At 46.3% G+C, this 20,211-nt stretch overlaps 1 protein-coding gene across 1 annotated transcript in view; it reads left to right on the top strand.

The window, feature by feature from the left end:
• Positions 1-20,211, top strand: part of GLI3 (GLI family zinc finger 3) — a 259,870-nt gene that overhangs the window by 134,893 nt on the left and 104,766 nt on the right. The window contains 1 exon segment of the mRNA XM_032874968.1: positions 14,100-14,205. Within this exon segment, the coding sequence (XP_032730859.1) occupies positions 14,100-14,205 (106 nt within the window).

The raw sequence follows: 20,211 nt of genomic DNA, 5'->3' as shown, positions 1-20,211 counted from the left end.
CCTGGCGGGCCTGGGAATTCCTCTGCCCAGGCCACGGGGGAGGAGAGAGAGCCGTTCAAGGCTCTCAGTTAGTAATTGTGATTTATTTATGTGGAGCGGGACTTCTGCTTCATTCAGTCTTGATTAAAGCCAGCCAATTAGCCCTTGGGATGGGTGGCGGAGGGTGGCGGAGGGTAGCGCGGTGACTCCGTTAGCGACCCGGGAGGCTGGCAGGACAGGATCGGGACGTGGGGGCCAGTCCGCGTCCTCCCTGGCCGGGCATGGGAAAGACCCCTCCCTGCCGAGCTGTGTCCCCGGTGTCTGGGAGGGGCGTCCCAGGTGCTGGGGCCAGCAGATTCAGGAACCTGGGGCTGATTCGGGGCACAGCCTGTCCCTGCGTCTGGCCCTGGGGTGTAGCTGAGTGGTAATGGGGTGGATAGGGGAGGAGGAGTTTTGGCTGCTCTAGACTTTGTCAAAGGGGAAAGCAGGCGGGTACCCAGGAGGGGTGGGGATGGCTGTGCTCTGGAGCGAGGTGATTTGTGGGGCCTACTGCCAAAAGAAAATGGTGAGCCCTTGCTCAGAAATTATTACAAATTGCAAGATGGCAGTGGCAGGGCATGGCAGCAAGTGAGGGCCTTCTGAGTGGGGGTCTGGGTCATGCACGCAGCTCCTGCCCACGCTCTGCAGTCTGGGGAGGCCAAGCTTTGTCAGTTCCTACCTGATGCCTTTAACTTCTGTCTTCTTTCCTCCCTGTTTTCTCATTTGCGAAACATAGCAAACACCTACTTCAATGAGATGTGTAGTGTAGTATTAAAAATACATGAAATGTGTTGAGGGAAATCCTTAGTGCACAGTAAGTGCTCGGTGAGCGAAAGCTATTTATTATTTGAATCTTTCTGTGGCTGTAATTTTTTCCCCCTTCTTCCCTGATGGTTGAGATGAAGACCAGGTATGGCTACTCTGGAATTCGGGTGACGGAGCTGGGTCATTGCCACAGAACTCACTGAGAAACAAAGGCACAGAGAACCCTTTGTGTGCCTCTTGATCAGTGAAGGCTTGAGTACAAGGAAAAAACATGGGCTGGGCCCTCAGAGGAGGTAGGAAGTCGAGGATACCTGTGTGAAGATGTTGAGTATTATGGATGTTTACCTGGATGTTGGTACCAAAGGAGAAGCACTTAGAATTAAGAGTAAGCCCCTTAAATGTGAGTGCTTAAGAAGTTACGAGCGACCTTCCACCGATGTCACTTGGCCCTTCAACAACTTTGTGGAGTAAATAGGGCTGGGTCTTACTGGCCTTATTTTATGGGTTAAAAAAAAATCTATTTTGATTATAGTCGTTATTATCATTTGCTTCTATGTAAATCTATAAAATGTGGTATACAGTGGGAAGCATCTTCAGCTGTGTGGACAGATGGAGAGAAGCCATTTACTGTGGGAAGATGGACCCAGTAGATACTGTCCTACAAAGGCAGCTGTGTGCATTCATTTTTCCGTGTGCCGGACGTTTGGCCTTCTGATTTTGAACAAGGGGCAACTGAGTGGGAAGGATGGCTTTTCTAAACTTTTCTGCAGTAAGCGTATTTGATATTGTGCAAATACACATCGGCTTCAAGACGACCCATAGGTTGCCATCAATTTGGTCAATTTCATGGAATCAATTACTAAAGCCACGCTTTGTTTTAAATACACCGAGATTCTCAAACCATCATTCTTTGGGGTCTTTCTTAACACTTAACAAACAGCAACGTGTGAGAAGCAGCCTTGCTGTATAGAAATGTGTCTAGACTCTACTTGCTGACAAGTGGAAACTCATCGAAAAAAATGCAGGATCCAGTCATCTTTGGAAGGATGTGTCTCCTGTTACTGGAGGGAGGGCATACGTGTGTGTGTATTGAGACCATAGTCCCGAGGGTTTTGGTACATCCAGGTGTAGATATGGACCCCAGAAGTAGATCATGTTCTCTGTCCTCAGGGGCCCATGGGAAGAACAAATGGACGTCACTGAATTTAGACACCTGCTAAGTATACTTTGTAAGGACTGGGTCCCATGCAGTTGGTCTAGAAACCAGGGTCACTCTGAGGAGAGGGAAGAGAGGACATGGATGGAGATCCCACTGAGAGCCTGGACATTTTGAGAGCAGGCGAGCAGATGCCACAGCCTGGTGGAGGGCCCGGGGGAGAACGGGCCAGTTAGCCTTCTGAGGCAGTATGTTTCTCAAGGATCACTGCGGAGATCGGAGGAGGGACGTGGGCCGGTGGGCTATAGGCAGTCCTGGGAGCAGTAGGGGAAGTGGGCAGGCAAGCTTGGGCCTCCGGGAGCTACAGGCTGCAAACCCAAAGCTGTTCTCCCTGAAAGTGGTCTCAACACCATTGGCCTCTCCAGGAAGAGCTCTATCTGAGAGTGCCCAGCCAAATAGACCAGAAGGTTCATTGACACCCCCATTTACCTATCAGTACCCCAGTCCTAAAGTGGAACGCTGGAAATCTAAGTTGCTATTGGGTGTTTTTGAGCCGCTAAGCTTGCCTGGACTGTAGGAAACATGGGGAGCAAGAGGGAAACGAGGGGCCTTGTGTTCTCTGTCGGCCAGCTGAGGTGTTGTGCCGGAAGTCTGGGCACTCAGAATGAGGTGCCTCTAACCGGCTTACAGTTTAGACACCCAAGGCCATTACCATGACAGCAGGAACTCTATGAGATGGCACATCAGAGATGATCTGAAATTTACTTGGCGCCCAAAAGGAATTAGGCTAAGAATCCAGAGGAAGTCAGATGAGATGGTGGCAAAAGGGAAGGGGGCAGCCAGCAAGAGAGGAAGTCCCAGTGTGAATTTGGGAGCGTGGACTTCGGAGTTGTTCTGAATGCACATGTGGGCAGCTCTGGGCTTTCCAGCCCAGGCTGGAATTTGCATGGGCAGCTAAGGATGCCCCACAGACCTTAGAAGGCATTTCCTTCTGTCAGGCCTGCAGTGTGGGGGCTGTGCATGGACGGTGAGGGAGTAGGTAAGTTCAATGTCCCTGTTCATCGGGGGACAGATGGCTGGCCCTGCAGATGGCCAGCGCCCCAGGAAGGGTAGAAGGAGAGTTCAGGTGTAATAGTATGATTGAGCTTAAATAGGTTTTGATTTTTTTTTTTTTCCTTTGACTGTTATCCTTTCCAGGTCCATACTATCCGTGTGATGATGAGCTCAGGGTTTGATAAGTTTAGCTTTAGTAATGGACCAGGGGAAGTCTCAGGCATTGAGAATTTCCACTCTCTGGTCATGTCCATCATTACGGATGGGGAATGCTATTAAGTTCAAATGCTGTATCTGGGCATTAGAGCCCTGTTCTTAAGCAGAAAGACATTTCCCGCCAGTGATGCCATTTGATCTGTGTTAATATGGTCAACGTCTTTGGACGCATGTGTAAAAAACACGGGCCTAGTAGCTAATACAGGATTGGAGAGGAAAGAGTAGTATAAGACAAACGAAGAACGGTTTAGTTCTTACATTCTCCTGAGCCAAAAAATGTGACGGAGATTTTTTCTTTTTTTTTTTTTTTTGTACCCTAACAGCAGTGGATTCTCCCCGTTCTCTTGGACTTCCTTGCTCACCCTTGCAAGGCAATCACATTGTGGGCTTTAGTATAGGACAGTCATGGTGAAAGGAGCCCTTAAAATAAACTCTTTTCTTAAGAGCTTTGTGTGTTCCTGCTTCGCGAGGCTTCATAGACAGTGAGAAGTCAGGGTTTAAGGGACAGGAAAGTGGAGCCTTTCAGGGTTCCCGGTGTGCAATAAATGTGCTGGAATTTCAATGGATTCCAGAGGCGTAACAATAATAGCATTAAGAACAGGCCAGGGCCTTTGATGCTATTGACAAAAAGAGGGAGAGTGTGGGCGAAGGGGCCCCTGGTATTTGTGTCCTGAGCTTTTAAACTTCTGACCTCCAACCTTTTGTGTCAAAGAGCTTTTTCCATATGGGTGTTAGCCCACTCAAGTATCCCGAATTCACTGAAGCGTCAACATCTTCTTGGCGGGAAAGGGCATTCGGAGTCTTGGAAAAGGTCCAGCATGAGGACATTATTGCTGATCGCCCACCATTGTCTTCCCTGGGCTGGGGGGCAGCGGGGTGGGTATGGATGATGGCTTCACATGCCCAGGGGAAGTGACTGGCCATGTGGCAGGCAGCAGGCAACCTCGCAGGGCTGGGTGGGGAGACAGAGCTCTGATGTGGCCCAGCATATGCCGGGACCTCTTGGGACAGGCCCCATATGTGTCCTGCAACACCAGCGTGGGAGACTGGCCGGGTCCACTGCCGCCATGCCGTGGCCTCAGTTTCCTTCCTAGTCTTCCCTACACCCTTCACCGCTACTGTAGTAAAAATTTAGTGGGTCCCTACAAGGACAGGTGCACCTCTTCTGGGCCTGGGACAGAAAGTAGACAGTCCTGATCTGACAATGTGCCAAGACAGGGACGCTTGACATGATTGCAGAACAGAGTAAGCACCCGTCTTCTTTATGGCTGTTTATCTCCCCCAGCCAGGCTTACAGCTTGATCTTGAGTCATCTGATACTCGTGCGAGGGAGAGTGCTTGGGGAGGAACACCAGGGCCCTCTGAGAGCCTAGAGTCTAGTGGTGGAAGAGGAGATGTGGGAGCATGTGGAGGTGTGGACGGAGCTGCACAGGTCATCCATGGTGCTCTCACACAACCCAAATGATGGAGAAGGGAAGAAGAAGCAAGCATTCCCTCTGGGTCCCTGGGAAAGCTTGATGGAACAGGTGGCATTTGCATGAATCTCGAAGACCGAGGAAGAGTTGAGAAGGAGGGAGTTCATTCTCCACTGAGGGGACAACCCCAGAAACGATGAACGGCTGTGCACGGGAGCACTGGTGTGGGGATGCAGCCTGGCGGTTGGGGGCCTTGGCTGTCCATCGGAGGTTGCGTTGGATCGGGAAGGTGATCCTTCCACCGCAGGCTTGGGGAGCAGGGCGGGACGTGGCCTGTCTAAGTGACAAGAATACAAGTCTGGAGAATGCAGTTTAGATAAGAAATGATAGAAAGCTTAAACCCTGGGAGCCTTGGAAGAGCCTCGGAGGGCTGGCTTCGGAGTGTGGAAGACACTGGCTGTGTTGTGCTCTCCTGTGTTTGCGGGGACGAGGGCCGTCACCAGTGCTCTTGTCTCAATGAACAGGTGTACTCATCATGCCTCCTCCCAGGGTCGTAGGGAGATTTAAGTGAGGCCACGAGTCCAAAAGACTTAGCACAGTACCTGACGTGTATTAAAGTACTCCTACTCGTGACTGTTTCTATTATTATTAATTACTGATAATGAGATAAACCTCAAAAGACCTTTGGTTACTGATTGATGGGAACTGGAAATGGGGCAGACAGTGGAGTTTAAAGAGGGGAGAATGAAAAGTCTCTCTTTTTTTCTTTTTTTAAAGATTTTATTGGGGTGCCTGGGTGGCTCAGTGGGTTGAGGCCTCTGCCTTCGGCTCAGGTCATGATCCCAGGGTCCTGGGATCGAGCCCTGCATTGGGCTCTCTGCTCAGCAGGGGGCCTGCTTCCTCCTCTCTCTCTGCCTGCCTCTCTGCCTACTTGTGATCTCTGTCTGTCAGATAAATAAGTAAAATCTTAAAAAAAAAACACAAAAAGATTTTATTTATTTATTTGACAAAGAGAGACACAGCGAGAGAGGGAACACAAACAGGGAGAGTAGGAGAGGGAGAAGCCGGTTTCCCATGGAGCAGGGAGCTCAATGCGGGGCTCGATCCCAGGACCCTGGGATCATGACCTGGGCCAAAAGCACACGCTTAATGACTGAGCCACCCAGGCACCCCGAAAAGTCTCTCTTTTTAGCTGAAGATCAAATTACTTGAGAGAGTGAGAGCGTGATTGGGGGAGGGGCAAAGGAAGAGGGAGAATTCCACGCAGATTCCCCACTGAACGTGGAGCCCGGAGTGGGGGTCCGTCCCAGGACCCTGCGATTGTGACCCAGGCTGAAATCAACAGCCAGACACTCAACCGACCAAGCCATCATGCGTCCCCCAAATCTACTCTTCCCTAGTCTCTTGTCTGGGATTGAGCTAAATGAATAGGTGCCTCATTTATTTCTCCTTGGCGCAGAGCCAGCCACCAGCACACCCTTGAGGTCACTGCTGGTTTTCCATTGACATCAAAATATTTCTCACGTGGACTTGGCTGAGTGGACTCGCTCTGTGCCCGGGGACTCCACAGACACAGCTGAGCTCCCCGATGCTCCCAGCGTAAGTTCTTTCAGTCTCTGCCCAGGGCGGGCTGGGACTCTTCCTCATGCCTCCCGCTTCAGAAGTAGGACCGAGACTCCAGTGGGGCCTCTTGGTGCCTAGAATCCTGCCACCTCCAGCCTGCTCTGCCCGCCCAATAGGGAGAGCACCATCTTGGGTCGTAAGGCCTTATTTTTCTGCAGCTCTGGATAGATCACTAAATTTTCTGAGTAGATAGTGGAAGTTTCCCTTCTTAACTCTCTAGATTGTCATGATAATAGGAAACAGAAACAAGACTCAGGGGGATAATAATAAAGCTTTGGAAATGATTCTTGGGGTTGCCAAGGGCATCCCATGAGGAAATGTGTACGAGTTTTATGAAATATCAAGCCTTGTATTCCTTGGCTATCACATTTCACTGCCTGCTTCTGCTAATTTTGCAACCTGAAAAAGTGCTGGGGAACTCTTTTTTGAGTAGATTTATGTTGGATAGGATACAACTTCTAGTACATGTGCTGCTGAAGCGAGCACTGGGGTACAACTTCTAGACCTTACTTTTGTTGATTAATTTTTGGCTTACTAAATAAACCAGGTAACTTCGGAAGCCGTTGTTGCTTCGAAGACCTCTGTAGTTAGATCCCAGGTATCAAACACTTTTCCTGCAAACATTTCATCCTCCGCTTTCATTGTATCAGCCTTAAGAATCCTACTGCATATTTTTGGAGCTGTGAATTTGACTTTTGAGTCGTGCTGTACCAAAAAGTGGTCATTGATATAAGGCTTTTTGATAAGTAATCAATTCCCATCTTTTAATTTACAAGCTTACTTATTGTCACTGGAAATACACCATTAGTATATTTCAAAGTAAATGAAATGTGGTGATTCCTTCTATGTTGTCACGTGATTTCCCCCACAGAATTCTTCGGTTTAGATAGAATGGCTGTGAACCTTCTCTCATTTCTCTGTGCTGCCTTTTCTCCTGTTTACTTTTTCTTGCCTATCCCGGCAGGAAAACTAGAAACAACAAAAATGTTACAGATGCGCATATATGGGATCATAGGCAAGATGCATTCCAAAGACTGGAGGGAAGGATTCCTTTGGATGGCCCATAGGTAGATGTGGTCTTTTCCACCATTGAGGATGTAGCAGATGAGATTTTTAGCTGAGAGAAGTGTGCAAAGGCTTGCTGAAGAAGGAAGTTAGAAGGAACCAAAAAGGGGAGAGATCAGTTGTTTGTTTATTACCCATGACACATTCGAGGTGGTAAAGGCAGAGGGTTAGTTGTCATTTTCCTGTGGAAATGCGTAATTATGTTTGTTAAGGAATATGGGTCATAGTCTGACCAGACTGTAGTGCTGGGTTACATTTAGGTCTAAAATACTAATTAATATAATATGCCTATGTGCTTACATGGAAGAAATGATAGAAAGATAGCTGTTTGAGTAGTGGGGAATGCCCACAGAAATTTACACATAGGGGTTCGGGAATGTTGGATAGCTGCCAGAAATAAAATTGTCTGGGGTTTAGAAAGAACATAGTTTTTGTTGTTAATTAGCTCTCTGTGGGGGCACCTGGATGCTCAGTGGGTTTAGTGTCTGCCTTTGGCTCAGGTCATGGTCTCCATGTCTTGGGATCAAGCCTCACATCAGGCTCCCTGCTCAAGAGTTTGCTTGTCCCTCTCCTTCTACCCGCCTGCCTCCCGCTTGTGCTCTCTCTCAAATAAATAAATAAAATCTTTAAAAAAAAGAATTCGCTTTCTATGAAACTTTGTGTCTATTTTACTTAATTTATAAGGAAACTTAAATTTACAAGTGTTAAATGACTACTGCTAGTATATGCTAAATTTATAGGCAACTTCATCTATCAACATGCCTATCTTAGAATCTGTTTAGGATGGGTTTTGCTAAAGTCACAGGATAAGTATCCCTTTTCAGAATGAGTATTAGTATGGACATTTCTCCAAAGATATTTTTCAGTGACACAGATTTGTATTAAATACTTCATATATTGTGCTATCATTCAAAAACTACGTGGATAGGAAAGAAAAAAATCTGTGGGCTTTTTTTCCGAAAGGTAAGAATTTCAGAAAATTACTTTATTGTGGTGCTCTAGGACATGCAGGGTTCATCAAACGGTTCTCTGTAAAAGGCCAGGCAGTAAATATGTCAGACTCTGTGGGCTGTGTGTTCTCTATCATAACTAGTCACCTCTGTCGCTGTACTGTGGAAGCAGACATAAGCAGTTTGTAAGCAGAAGAGCACATATGTCTTTTAATAAAACTTTATTTACAAACACGGGCAATAGTTCGCAGATCCCTCCCATAGCATATTCTTTCCAAGTAAGGCTCCTGCCATGGTAGAAAGTAACAAAATAATTGATCTTTGTTTTTAAGAGCAAGACATTTATAGATTTCTAGAGTATATTAGAACCAGTTTCTAAAAACTTGCATCACGCTACAGAGGGTCTTATAAACGTGAACGACACTGGAGATGTTTCCAGTTGTGTGCCACGTGTGTGTGAGACCACGAAGAAGATACCTCATGCGCTGTGGGGTGAGTCCGCTGGGTGTTCAAGTCAGTCCACTGGGTGACGTCTCCCTCAGGCCACTGAGCCCTGGCAAAGGTCTTGCAGGCAACGAGGTGAAGACTGGAGATGCCCAAGGTGGAAGAAGCAAAGATAAGACCCCGGTGACCCTCACCATCTCCCTGAAGGGGGAAAGGGTCTCTCTCTCTCCCTTTCTCCAGCCTGAGACCTCTCATTCAGCAGTCACCTGGTGATTATCTTGGTTTGGGCACAGTGGCTGTTGGGCACATGGGATTTTAATAATTCTGCTGATGACAGGCGATTGAGTGAATTTGTGACAGGAAAAATAATCTCTAGTTCTGGTCTTGAATAAGTTCTAAAGTGAGTGCGCAGACGACTTCAGTATTTAAATAAGCCCAGAGAACCTGGGCAGTGGGCTCTTGGGGGCTCTGTGCCTATGCGGTTTCCTGGGTATTTTTGGCCCCTCAGGTACCCTCTGTGAATTATACCCCTTTAGGGCACGAAGTGAGCCAACTTTGATCTCTCTTTTTGAATCTACAATGTTTATGTGGAAATTTCCTACCTTAGAAGACAATTTTCCAGAGTAACATTGAAGGGATCTTCTAGCCCGAGGATACAAAAACCATTTCTTGGGAGAAAGACGCAACCCAACGTAAATCTGCAAGTGTCCTTCTCTGGCTACAGGTCTTGTGATCAACCCAGGCTGTTGGGAAGAGACCTAGAAATCAATGCCTCTCATTACTAATGAGACCCTTCATGTGGAGCCTGATGACAGCCAGCATGAAATCGAATACTGACAACTACACCCAGCGCAAATACTTTTACTATGCATTTCAATTTAAACACGTGTCAAGCCAATTACATATTTATGGGGTTTAAAGACTGTTCCACGGAAGACTCGGATAATACGCCCTCCTCAAATCTCGGTTTCACATAAGAGGAATTTGGTCTAATAGTCAAGCCTCTTGCGAGTATGCAATAAATCATCTTTGCAACCATAAGCGTGTACAGTTGACTGCTTACCGGGGCCCCTCAGCCACCCCCCCCAACCTGGTAGAATTTTAATTCCCTCAGTAAAATTGATTCCCCCGGTTCTGCACATTATTCTCCCTGTCTTCCATTTAGCCCGTTAGTTTGCTGACAGTAGAGTACACAGCACTTAGCAGCTGGTTTGTGGACCCATCAGTCAGGAAATTGTATGATAAATAGGAGGTAGCCAGGTTTGATGGCACTTCCTTCTGCTTCAGCAGTTTTCGCCTGGCTTCGGAAAAGCCGTCTTGTGGTGTTTTGTCAAGGGCCCAAGTGGGAGAGGGCTGCGGAGCGGGGATCTTACCACGCAGCCCCTTGAATTATGACTCCCCCCGCCCCCGCCCCTGCTGCTCATGTGTAATCACCTGCGAGCAGGATAATTCTGGTGGCTGCTGGCGACACGGGCCTGTTCCTGTCGCATGGGTTTTCTTGGACATCTTCTTGGGCCCGTGATGGGATACGCTGTCAATCGTCCCCATACAAACGACAGGCCGAGGTGCAAAACGGAAGCACCCAGCGTTGGAGGATTTGGGAACTTTTCTCAGGTTCGAGAAATGTGTGAGGGTTTGCGCCACATGATGCCGCAGATGGGATGGGACAAGATCATATGCTTTTTTTTTTTTTTTCCCCTTCTTTACACTGTTACACTGAGCTCAGGCATGTCTCAAATCGGAGGAGGGGTGTTGCAGGGTGTTTTTTCTGGAAGGTACCTGCAGAGCCGTGGTCTCCACTGACCATGGGTGCACCAGGAATAGCTGTTTGCACAGATGTCGTGAATCCAAGAGAACTTATTTTAGGGTACATCAAGAGGGAAGCCAATAGAAACAGTAAAATGCTTAAATAAAGACTGGATGCGTGTGTTCAAATCAGATCAATCCCATTAATTATTTTTAAAAGATTTTATTTATTTGACAGATAAAGACACAGCGAGAGAGGGAGCCCAAGTAGGGCAAGTGGGAGAGGAAGAAGCAGGCTTCCCGCTAAGCAGGGAGCCCGATGTAGGGCTTGATCCCTGGGATCGTGACCTGAGCCAAGGGAGATGCTTAACCGACTGAGTCACTCAGGCGCCCCTCAGTCCCATTAATTTTTGTTTTTTATTTACCCTAATTCCAGACTGCAGAATCTGCAGATTTCCTTAGGACATAAATAAACACATACTCTCAGTCAGAATGAACTCTTAAGCTCACAGGACTCCAGACTCAACAGGGAGGAGGGACTACGAATGTCCCAATAATTGTGTCTTCCCTTTTCCTCTCAAATGGTTTTGCCATGCTTGGTCATTTTCTCTTTCATTCTGAAAGGAGAGAGGGCGAGAATAAGAGTGAAATAAAATCTTGTTAAAATATCTTCTTGTTAAAAAATGAAAAGTCGGTAGTGCCTTTTTTTTTTAAATGACTTAAAAAAAAAATTTATCATTTTTTCCATGTTCCAAGATTCATTGTCTATGCATGGTGGTGCCTTTTAAATGTCCACAGCAGCCCTCCAGGTTTTTTTTGGGAGGAGATTTTATTCTGCTTGGCTACACTCTTGATTTGATAGAATCAACAGGTTGGTCTTCTCCTGTGTGCAGATAATTAGCACAACTTCATCATCAAAACTCAGATGATAAGAAGGGGTGTGACTTCCTGGATGAAAGGAGGCAGATCCTGAACAGGGAATAAATTCACACATTTTGAGCCCTGTGTATATGAAAAATGTGGATTTGTGCCTTGTCGTAATTCATCGTTGAACCCACGTAGAGAAAATCAGATATGGTTGACACCCACTTAACCTGATGGAGAGAATTTAATCACACAGACCACAGCCAAGATCAAAGAAGGGAAGATGTGAAAAGATCTTCCAACTCTGATGTACTTGTCACAACGTCCTTCAAAATGGTCCTGGAAAAGGTGTCAGAGAAACCCTTAGGAGGCAGGTCAGACTTTACGAATGCTTCACTGAAATGCAATGCTCGTAGCCTTATTTCTCCGATTTCCAAGAGCAGAGGACGGAGCTAAGTTTGAAGTCAATGGGAGGCAAGCATGTTGACCTGAGTGGCGACCACTGAAAGGACCACCCCCACGTCCGGTGGCCATCTTCCTCACCCTGGACTCAAACCCAATGCACTGAGTCCCAGTTCAAAGTTCGAAATCAGGAACTATTTACTGAATGTGTGTCAGACTTACAAACTCGTGAAAAAGGTGACTCCATTCAGTTGTAGGTTGTTTTAAGAGGGAAGAATAATCTTCATCGAATATGGTTAAGTGAAATTGGACATTTTGGCTTCCCATGATGACTGATGCAAAGCTCCTGCACTGACTTTGACAGCAGGGCCCGATCAACTCTCAAACTTAGCACGCCAGCCATCAAGATTTGCATTACGGATGAGTAACTCCAACATTCTTTAATATTAAGTCCTAAGCAGTGCACTTGAAATAGAATTGAATTTTTGGTGTGTGGAATTTATATGGTATGTGGTGTGGCAAGGTGTGACGTGTATGGAAATCCCTTACCAGTTCAGTCTCCAGCATGGCTGTTCTTGGTGAACTCACAGTGACAGTAGTATGGCCCCACGATGATTCTTCACCTCTCTGTTGGCCACTCCCTCCCTCCTTTATCCTACAACAAGCCCTGGATAGTTAGGAAGCCTTTGCGGTACAACATTCCTCTCCCGGTCCCAGGGGTTTTCCAAGAAAGGTTCCATATCCGGTGGGACCGTAGCTTCAGGCAACACCTTGGTTCTGTCAACAGTGTGTCCATAGTTTTTTGCTCTCATTTTATTTTTTGCTCCTCATAACCTTACTGGTTGCTTCTCAGAGGAAGGCAGCAAGGGCAAAGTTCAGACAAGGGAAGTAAGATTTCCCAGTTTTTTTTTTAAAAAGGTGGTTGTGTTGACATTCTCAAAGATGCTTGCGGAAGAAAATTTAGGAGAAAGAGAAATGTATAGGGAGGAAAAGGAAAAACACCTGAATTCATCACACACACACACACACACACACACACACACACACCCAATTAGACATGGTGCGGGGGGTGGGTCACACCTGGTCCGTGTTTGGCACAGCCCCTCACCCCCCACCCAGAGTTTCCATGTCACTTCTTGTAGACACAACTCAGAGCCTGTTCTCAGGTCTAGGCAAAACCTTCACACCTTCAGAAAATGCTGGAATCCCTCCTGAGGCCCCTTTGCTGTGCACATCAATCCCTGGGACTGTTTTCAGGCAATAGCAGCAGGATGGCTTCGTGCACGTGTGGAAGGTAATATTTGAAGAGAGACCTCGGCGTATGTGCTCAAACACAAGGACTATGGCCCTGGAGACACACCTTCGTTCTGTCACTTTGCTTCTTGAAAACCTTGGGGGGAAGACTTAGGATCAGCCAAGCTTCTCATGATACAACAGGGCAAATTTCTCTTCAGTGTCTGCGGTCAATTACTATTTAGAAAATAAATAAATAAATAAATAAATTGATGTTCGGATTTGTCAGAGACCATCTGCTTAAGGTATTATAATCACTGGGAGTCAAGGAGCTGGGCTTCAGGACCCAAGAAACACTAAAACCAGCCTGAGCCGGACAGGAAGGAGGCCGGTCTGGGTTCAAGGTGAATGTCAGGGCTGCGGGGCTTGCTTTGCTTCTAGCCTCCCCCTGTCAGTGTGAGAGGGTCCACCAACCTCTTCCAGCTGGGTTAGCCCATTTCTCTGGCCAGCCTGGAGATTTGCTGCCCTCGTCCTTGTGTCAGGACTGTGGAGGCCTGACCCAGGACAGGAAGGAGGGGAGTGTGTGTTTAAATGTTAAAATTGTGGTTGCGTGTGTGTGTGTGTGTGTGCATGTGTGTGTGTGTACCATACACACATATGGGAGTGCATACACATTTGTACGTAGACTCATGGATTCCAGCAGGGACTTTAGAAAAGGCTCCTTCCTTTAGAAAACATCATGGATACGAAAGAAACAAAATTCGTATTTGTGTTACGTCTTTGTCTAAATTTCACATGACAGTACAATTACAAAAGGAATTATGTCTCTTGAAATCTGTTCCTTTTGCTTTCGTGGCTCCGTTCAGCCCTTCTTTCAGGGTAGGACATGCCTTATCCCCCTTGCTCGCTTTTCCATGTGGGTCGTCCCTGCATTCCTTGCCCCCACATCCTCGGGCGCAGGTACGAGGTGCTTGGTCTTACTTCTGGGGTCCCCCGTGGCCTGCTAATGAACTTGGAAGAGTGCTCCCACAGATTCTTGAACGTGGATGTGGCGTACGTGGCAAAGGCCATAGAGCGGTGCGGGGCCTGGGTTGGGATTCTGTTTCGGGGCATTCCTTTCATACATGCTGGATTTTCTTTCTGTTTCAGACCCTTCTCATCTCTTTCCTGCATTCCACCCTCCCGTACCGATCGACGCGAGACATCACGAGGGCCGTTACCACTACGACCCGTCCCCGATTCCTCCACTACATGTGTAAGTAGTAAAACCTTACCCTTTAACGAAGCAGAACAGAGCACACGCTCCTCCTGTCTCACGACGTTCTGTTAACAGTGTGGCTCCTGGCTTTGAAGATGCCGTAGGACTCTAAGATTTACTTTTGAAATACGGCAAGCCTGTCTGTTTCTGGGCTCACTGGCGCAGAGCCCCGTGGCTTCCTGAAGTCATGCCTGTCACCCTAGGTGGCTGGCACGTATCCACTCTGTGTTTTGCTGATGTGTGTTCTGTGGGCTGTAAATACGAAATTAAAAAATCGAGGTCTCCCTCAGAATATGTAACTGGGGGAGATGGGGTCTGAGGACCTCATGCCTTCATGACCGGTCGCCCGGAAGTCCTTCCTGCCCCAGTGATCACAGCGAATTGTCATGAAATTTTTATGGGGAATTTTCAGGGCCCCCGCAGTGTGTACAGCGAAAGGGACTTGACTGATGGAAATGTCTCCCAAACAGAACGGCACCCGTGATGGAGCGTGTGATTTACACAAAGATAAAGGAAGAGAGGGATGGTGGTCATGTACATTAGGAAAGAAAGCAGAGGGTTGTGTGGAAACGAATATCATCTCACCCAGGCTCGGGGTAAAAAGAGTAGTGGACTTCCACCCTAAAATGGTATTTTCTTGTCATCACGTCCGGAGAACCATCTGGAACTGTGATTACTGGACCCAGCGTCTGGGAGGGGCTGCCCTTTCCTAACGGCCTTGATGTATACATGTAGTCAGATCTGGTAATCACCCTTCATTCTGAGACAGTGACGTTAGAGACGCACAAATAATACTTGAAGAATAATGCTGGTTATTTAGATGGTGGATTGCATCTCCATGGCCATTAGTTAAGCTGTGTAATTACGCATATGCCAAAGAAAAATGAAGTTGTTTTAAAACAAGTCCTCCTCTGTGAACAGAATTAATTGATATTAACAGCCATAACTACATGCCCAAGTACACATATAATATTTTACCAACAGTTTTTTGGATCTATTCTCCATTATTGAATTGTAATTTCAGAGCAGATTTGCCTGGAGGTAAGTCATAAATCTGTGTTGCAGACTTGCACGAGCATTAAAGGAGAAGTGGGTATTTATAGAGAGACTACAGAAACTTGTGACTTAGTCTTTGACTTTTCACTGGAACCCAAGTAAGTGTTTACAGGGTTCCGAGGCCTGATAAAAATACACTCAGATGAAACCGTGAGGCCAATTAAAAGCCCCAATATAAAAAGGGAAGGACATTTCAAATTCAGGCAGAAACCCGCCGTGTAATTTGGCCTATAGAGTGGAGGCTTTGTGGGACAGATGGGCCCACTAAGGTCCTCGACGAGCCTCTGCCCCGTGGTACAGAGCCAGCAAGGGCCAGACCAGCCTTGGAGATCCACGTGACTGATTTCCTCCCAGTCGCCAGTCTCTGTGCTGTGGTAATTTAAATCAGATTTTCTGTGGAATTTCAGAATTCTTTACACTTTCAAAAATCCTGTTATAGAGAAACTTCAAAAAATAAAAAGAGTTTATATAATGCAATGAACTTGTTCCTATGGGTTTATTATAGCTTGCCTTGTAATTAAATTCAAATATGAATTTAACCAATAAAAATCCCAAGTCTTGGTTCCTGGGCAGAATACAATAATAGCAAGCCCTTCTCTAGCCACACATTGTATTCTGGGCCCTGACCTCTGCGCCTTCAGTATTAGCGCACAAGATGAGGTAGGTCAACTTTGGAAATCCCTTGGGTTGGAGGCTGCATTTCAGGTGTGACTGCTGAGCTGGGATTTTTATAGGTTTTAGGACTTCCTGCTTTTCCAGCCACGCCTTCGGATACTTTCTCAGAATTGACTAAATGGATCTCTAGCTGCCTAAATGGATAGTTATCAAAATTCTTAATGTCAGGCTAACTGACCATCCTGAGGCCCTCAGGAGAGTCTTGGAGGCTTTTGGGACGGAGCATCATTGCCGCAGGCAGAGCGTAGTGAGAAGGTGGGTCTGTGGCTGCCCAGGGCAGCTTGTCCTGGCAGGTTTCTGGGTGGGGACCCCAAGTCTGTGCGCTTGGCTCTGGGAGGCCAGGGCACATCTCTCCCGTGTGTCTTTATAACAGAACATTCTTTCTGTGTCGCCCTCGGTGGCCCTCCCTTGCTGCATGGCCTCATCCTTAAGGCCTAAATCAGATGTCATCTGCGCTGTAGTCCCCAAGGCTGTTCCTCAGAGCGCCCGACGTGTGCTTCACTGTGGCACCTGTCCCCCTTCCTGGTGGTTTATTGTCCACTGGTCACCGCCCCTGCTCATTTGGCGGGCAGTGTGCCCAGCCCTTGGCCTGGCACCTTGTAAGATGTTGTTCCTCTGGGACACGGGATGAGCAGGACAACCCCAGACCCACCATGCTTGCTTTACTTATGCTCGCCTGTTCCGGGAAACATGGTAACATACCTTTGCGTAGGTCGGTTTCATCCCCTGCAAAGGTGGTTTTCTGCCTTCCCGGACTCCGAATAGCAGGAGGAGTTCAATGAAATCAGAGCACAGAGCGCTGAGCAAATGCTGGGAGTTAGCATTCGAGGCGGCAGGGGCCTGGGAAACACTTAACTCGCTGGACCACGAACCCTTAGATGCCTGTGATCATTTTAAGAGCGGAAGGTCATCTGGGCAAGGTTGGCTTTGTTGCTGAAATCTAGAAACCTTTGCTGAGGGGTGAAGCAGTATCCTGGAAAAGTAAAAGGGCTTTAGGGTTAGGGTTTTGGAACTCAGGTTCCAAAATGCTCACTCTGTAATTGTCTCCTAAAAAATGAGATCAAGTACGCTTACAGAGTTTGTAGAATAAACATTTTTAATTATACCAAGACAAAATTTGGGGATATTCTCATTATTTTGTACACATAATTGTCCTTCTGGTGCCAGCTTTTAAAGATGAAATTATAAGTCTCTTGCAAACAGGATTTGTGTTGATGATGGAAGTACTGGGAGATCTCTGTTTGGAGGGATGGCGGGCACTGTGATAATTATGCTATCATATCCTATCATTAAAGAGTCTATTGAAAGAGGTTTATAAATTGCTCCTCTTTTTAGATAAACCACCCTATATTAAGGCATCAACGATATGGCGCAGAATTAAATTAAAATCTCATAAAATGAAATATGTTCCGTATTAGCTGTTTGACACTTAATTTGCCTCTGAATGAGTAGAGGAAATCACAAATTAACCTGCCTTTGTTTTTTCAACCATGGCTTATTAGGTGTTAGAACAACTACAATTACAGCCTAATAATAACCACCAAGCCTTATAAATATGTACAGAAAAGCATCCGTTTGTGCTACAGAACCCAGCTTGTGAAAAGCAGTGCCTTTAGCTTACCCTGCCTTTCTCTGGGGGCGTTATCCCAGGGTCCACGGTCAGGCAGCGGAGACAGAGCATAGAAACTCACATTGTCTAAGTACTCCTGGAAATAATAGCAGAATTTCTCAGTATTTCCTGTCTTCGCCCAAAATCATGACTTTAGATTCATGGGCTTACAAGTGGGACGGAGGAATGTAAGCATTTTTTTTCCCTGAGTTGTCAGGGAAAGGTTGTCCTCGAAAATGTAGGATTCCTGCAATATATTCATTTAATTCAAGTAGTTTAGAAATGAAGAAACACTGGAGGTGGGAAATGTCCCCTTTTCTCCTGAAAGTTCCTCTCCACTGACTTCACCAGGACTTCTGCCCAAACGATAAATGAGAATGTGTTCTCACTCTCTTGGATCATATGGAAAAGTGCAGTGTTTTGGAAAAATATCAGTGAGAGCATTTTATGAGATGACTGAGATTTTTTCTGGAACATTCACAACAGAAGCTGAATGTGTATCTGGAATGGAGTAGATTCTTCCTTCCTGGTCTTTTCCGTATCCCATGCCTTGTGTGGTTCTCCTCAGGCCCACAGCCCTGCACAATTCCAGGAGGCATTACTATGTTCTGTGGGGTGCGCGATGCTCTTGAGGCTAAAAGTTACTTCTTGTTTTCAGATTTCACATGGAAATTTAGACAACTGCCATATTACGCTCCATTCCCTCAAAGAACAGTTATAGGTCTGAGGGACTATGTCTGTCCTCATGAAGGAAGTATCTTCCTCTTGCATTCTTGAGTGTGGGCTTTTTTCTTTTTTTTTATTTTTAGTGTCCAAAATTGTTGAACGATGCTCCTTTTTTAAAAACTGGACATAGAGTGTCCCTAGAAACCCAAATGATAAAACTTTACTTTCAGCGTGTATTCTGGATTTTCTCTTGGAAGAAATGTCTATCTTGTACTTACAACTTTTGTAAGCCAGAGTTTTCTCACTTATGGACGCCTATGAATTGAATTTCGGACCGTCCATTTGCTTCCTACTGAACTCTGCAACTCATTTCCCAGAGCAGGAACCTTAGTTCCTAATCTGTTAGGATCTTTCCAGCCCCACAGACCTTCTTGCCCACAGAGATGAGAGCAACCAGTGTCTGGAGCTGGGGGTGCGAACGGGGCTGTGTCCCTTCCCCATCCACTTCAATCACTGGTCCCAGAAAACCAGCTTCACCTTTTCTCTCTTGGGGGAAGTGAGAGCTCCTGTTCGGTCTCATTCATCAGCTCTTTATTCTCTTGCTTGAGTCAATGTGGCTCTCTCCGGGGCCGCCCGAGTCCCTGGAATGATTCCACCTAAGAAGAGGTGGTCTTTCTACTGAAAGTGGTCCACAACCTGGCCCCTGGGGAGAGGACGCCAGGCCCATCAGGCACTCGTGTTAGCAGCGAAATCGAGGGCACTGGAAATAAGGCTTTGTCCCAAGATTATGACAGCCTCTTAGGGGTGAAAGCAGGAAGATGAGTAGCAAGTATGGACATGAATAAATAAATTTCTTTCCAGGGAGAAAAGGCCCAAGAAAAGACATGTCATTACGGTAAAAGCTTAGACAAAGGAGGGCTAAGTAGCCGGCCGGTTCTGCTGTTCCATTTCCTTCCCTCATTTCTTCCCTCTCTCCCTCCCTGAATTCAGCACCTTCCGTGCTGTACCAGGTACTGTACCTGTCTGGAGCTCATGTAATATTATTCAAAAGCAACCTCCAGTCTAGCTGCCTACTTAAAACTTTGTGACGGGCCCTGACACAGAATAGTGGTTTTGTTCTTTTCATTCCTTTCAGTAAAGTACAGAGATTGAACAAAAACTTTATTTGTATCTGGGGCCTACCCAGTTTGGACGATTTGAAGAGAACCATTTAAAATCAACAAAGGAAAGGCCCTTTTTACCCTCAGTGCTCTACCATAACCCTTATTAGGACTGGTAAAGGGTAGTGACAGACCCCATCAAATGATTAGAGCTAATAGAGTCTAACAGTCCATGCCTCCCTCGTCCCTCCCCCACCGCCAAAAAAAAAAAAAAAAAAAAGAAAGAATACGAAAGATATATAATTGAGTTTCTTGAGTACAAAGACCATCTGTGTGGGTTTTTTTGCATTTGCTGGGCCAAATCCACACCTTACGCATAGTGGCTCCTAAATCAGTATTATTTTTAGGAATGATAAGGGGCTGTTTCTTTTAAGACCCTGCGTGATCACAGCTAACACCTGTCCTTTGTTTTTGTTTGTTTACTGCGGTCAGAGCCTGTCACCTTTATGCCAACAAGTCTAGCACACTTTGAACTCAAAGTCAAAACCTGAATAAGTTAATATGGTTATATTCTAGTACCTCTCGCGATGTCGGGTGCCGTGATATTTAATCAGTTACTGGTTGTAAAAGGCCAGAGTTACCTTCTATGACTTTTATTACTGGTTCCCAGGCCGTTCCTGTGGAAATAAAGTTAACGAAATTAGCAATCTTCCATGGAAACCCTAAAAAAAGGAACAAAATTTCAAAATTAAGATTAGGGGGAGAAAAGACATGAATAGCACAATGTGAGAAAATATATACCAACCACAGCTTTCCTGTGACATTTGTGAGTATTTCACCATGGGCGAGGCACAATTTTAGAGAATTTCGACATAATTAACTTGTGTTAAACTTAGA

The sequence above is a fragment of the Lontra canadensis genome, unplaced genomic scaffold, assembly GCF_010015895.1.
Source record: "Lontra canadensis isolate GAN:19392208 unplaced genomic scaffold, GSC_riverotter_1.0 scaffold54, whole genome shotgun sequence".
NCBI classification, from domain to species: Eukaryota; Metazoa; Chordata; class Mammalia; order Carnivora; family Mustelidae; genus Lontra; species Lontra canadensis.
The sequence above is the reverse complement of the archived record's forward strand: the minus strand, read 5'-3'. Positions and strand labels throughout refer to the sequence as shown.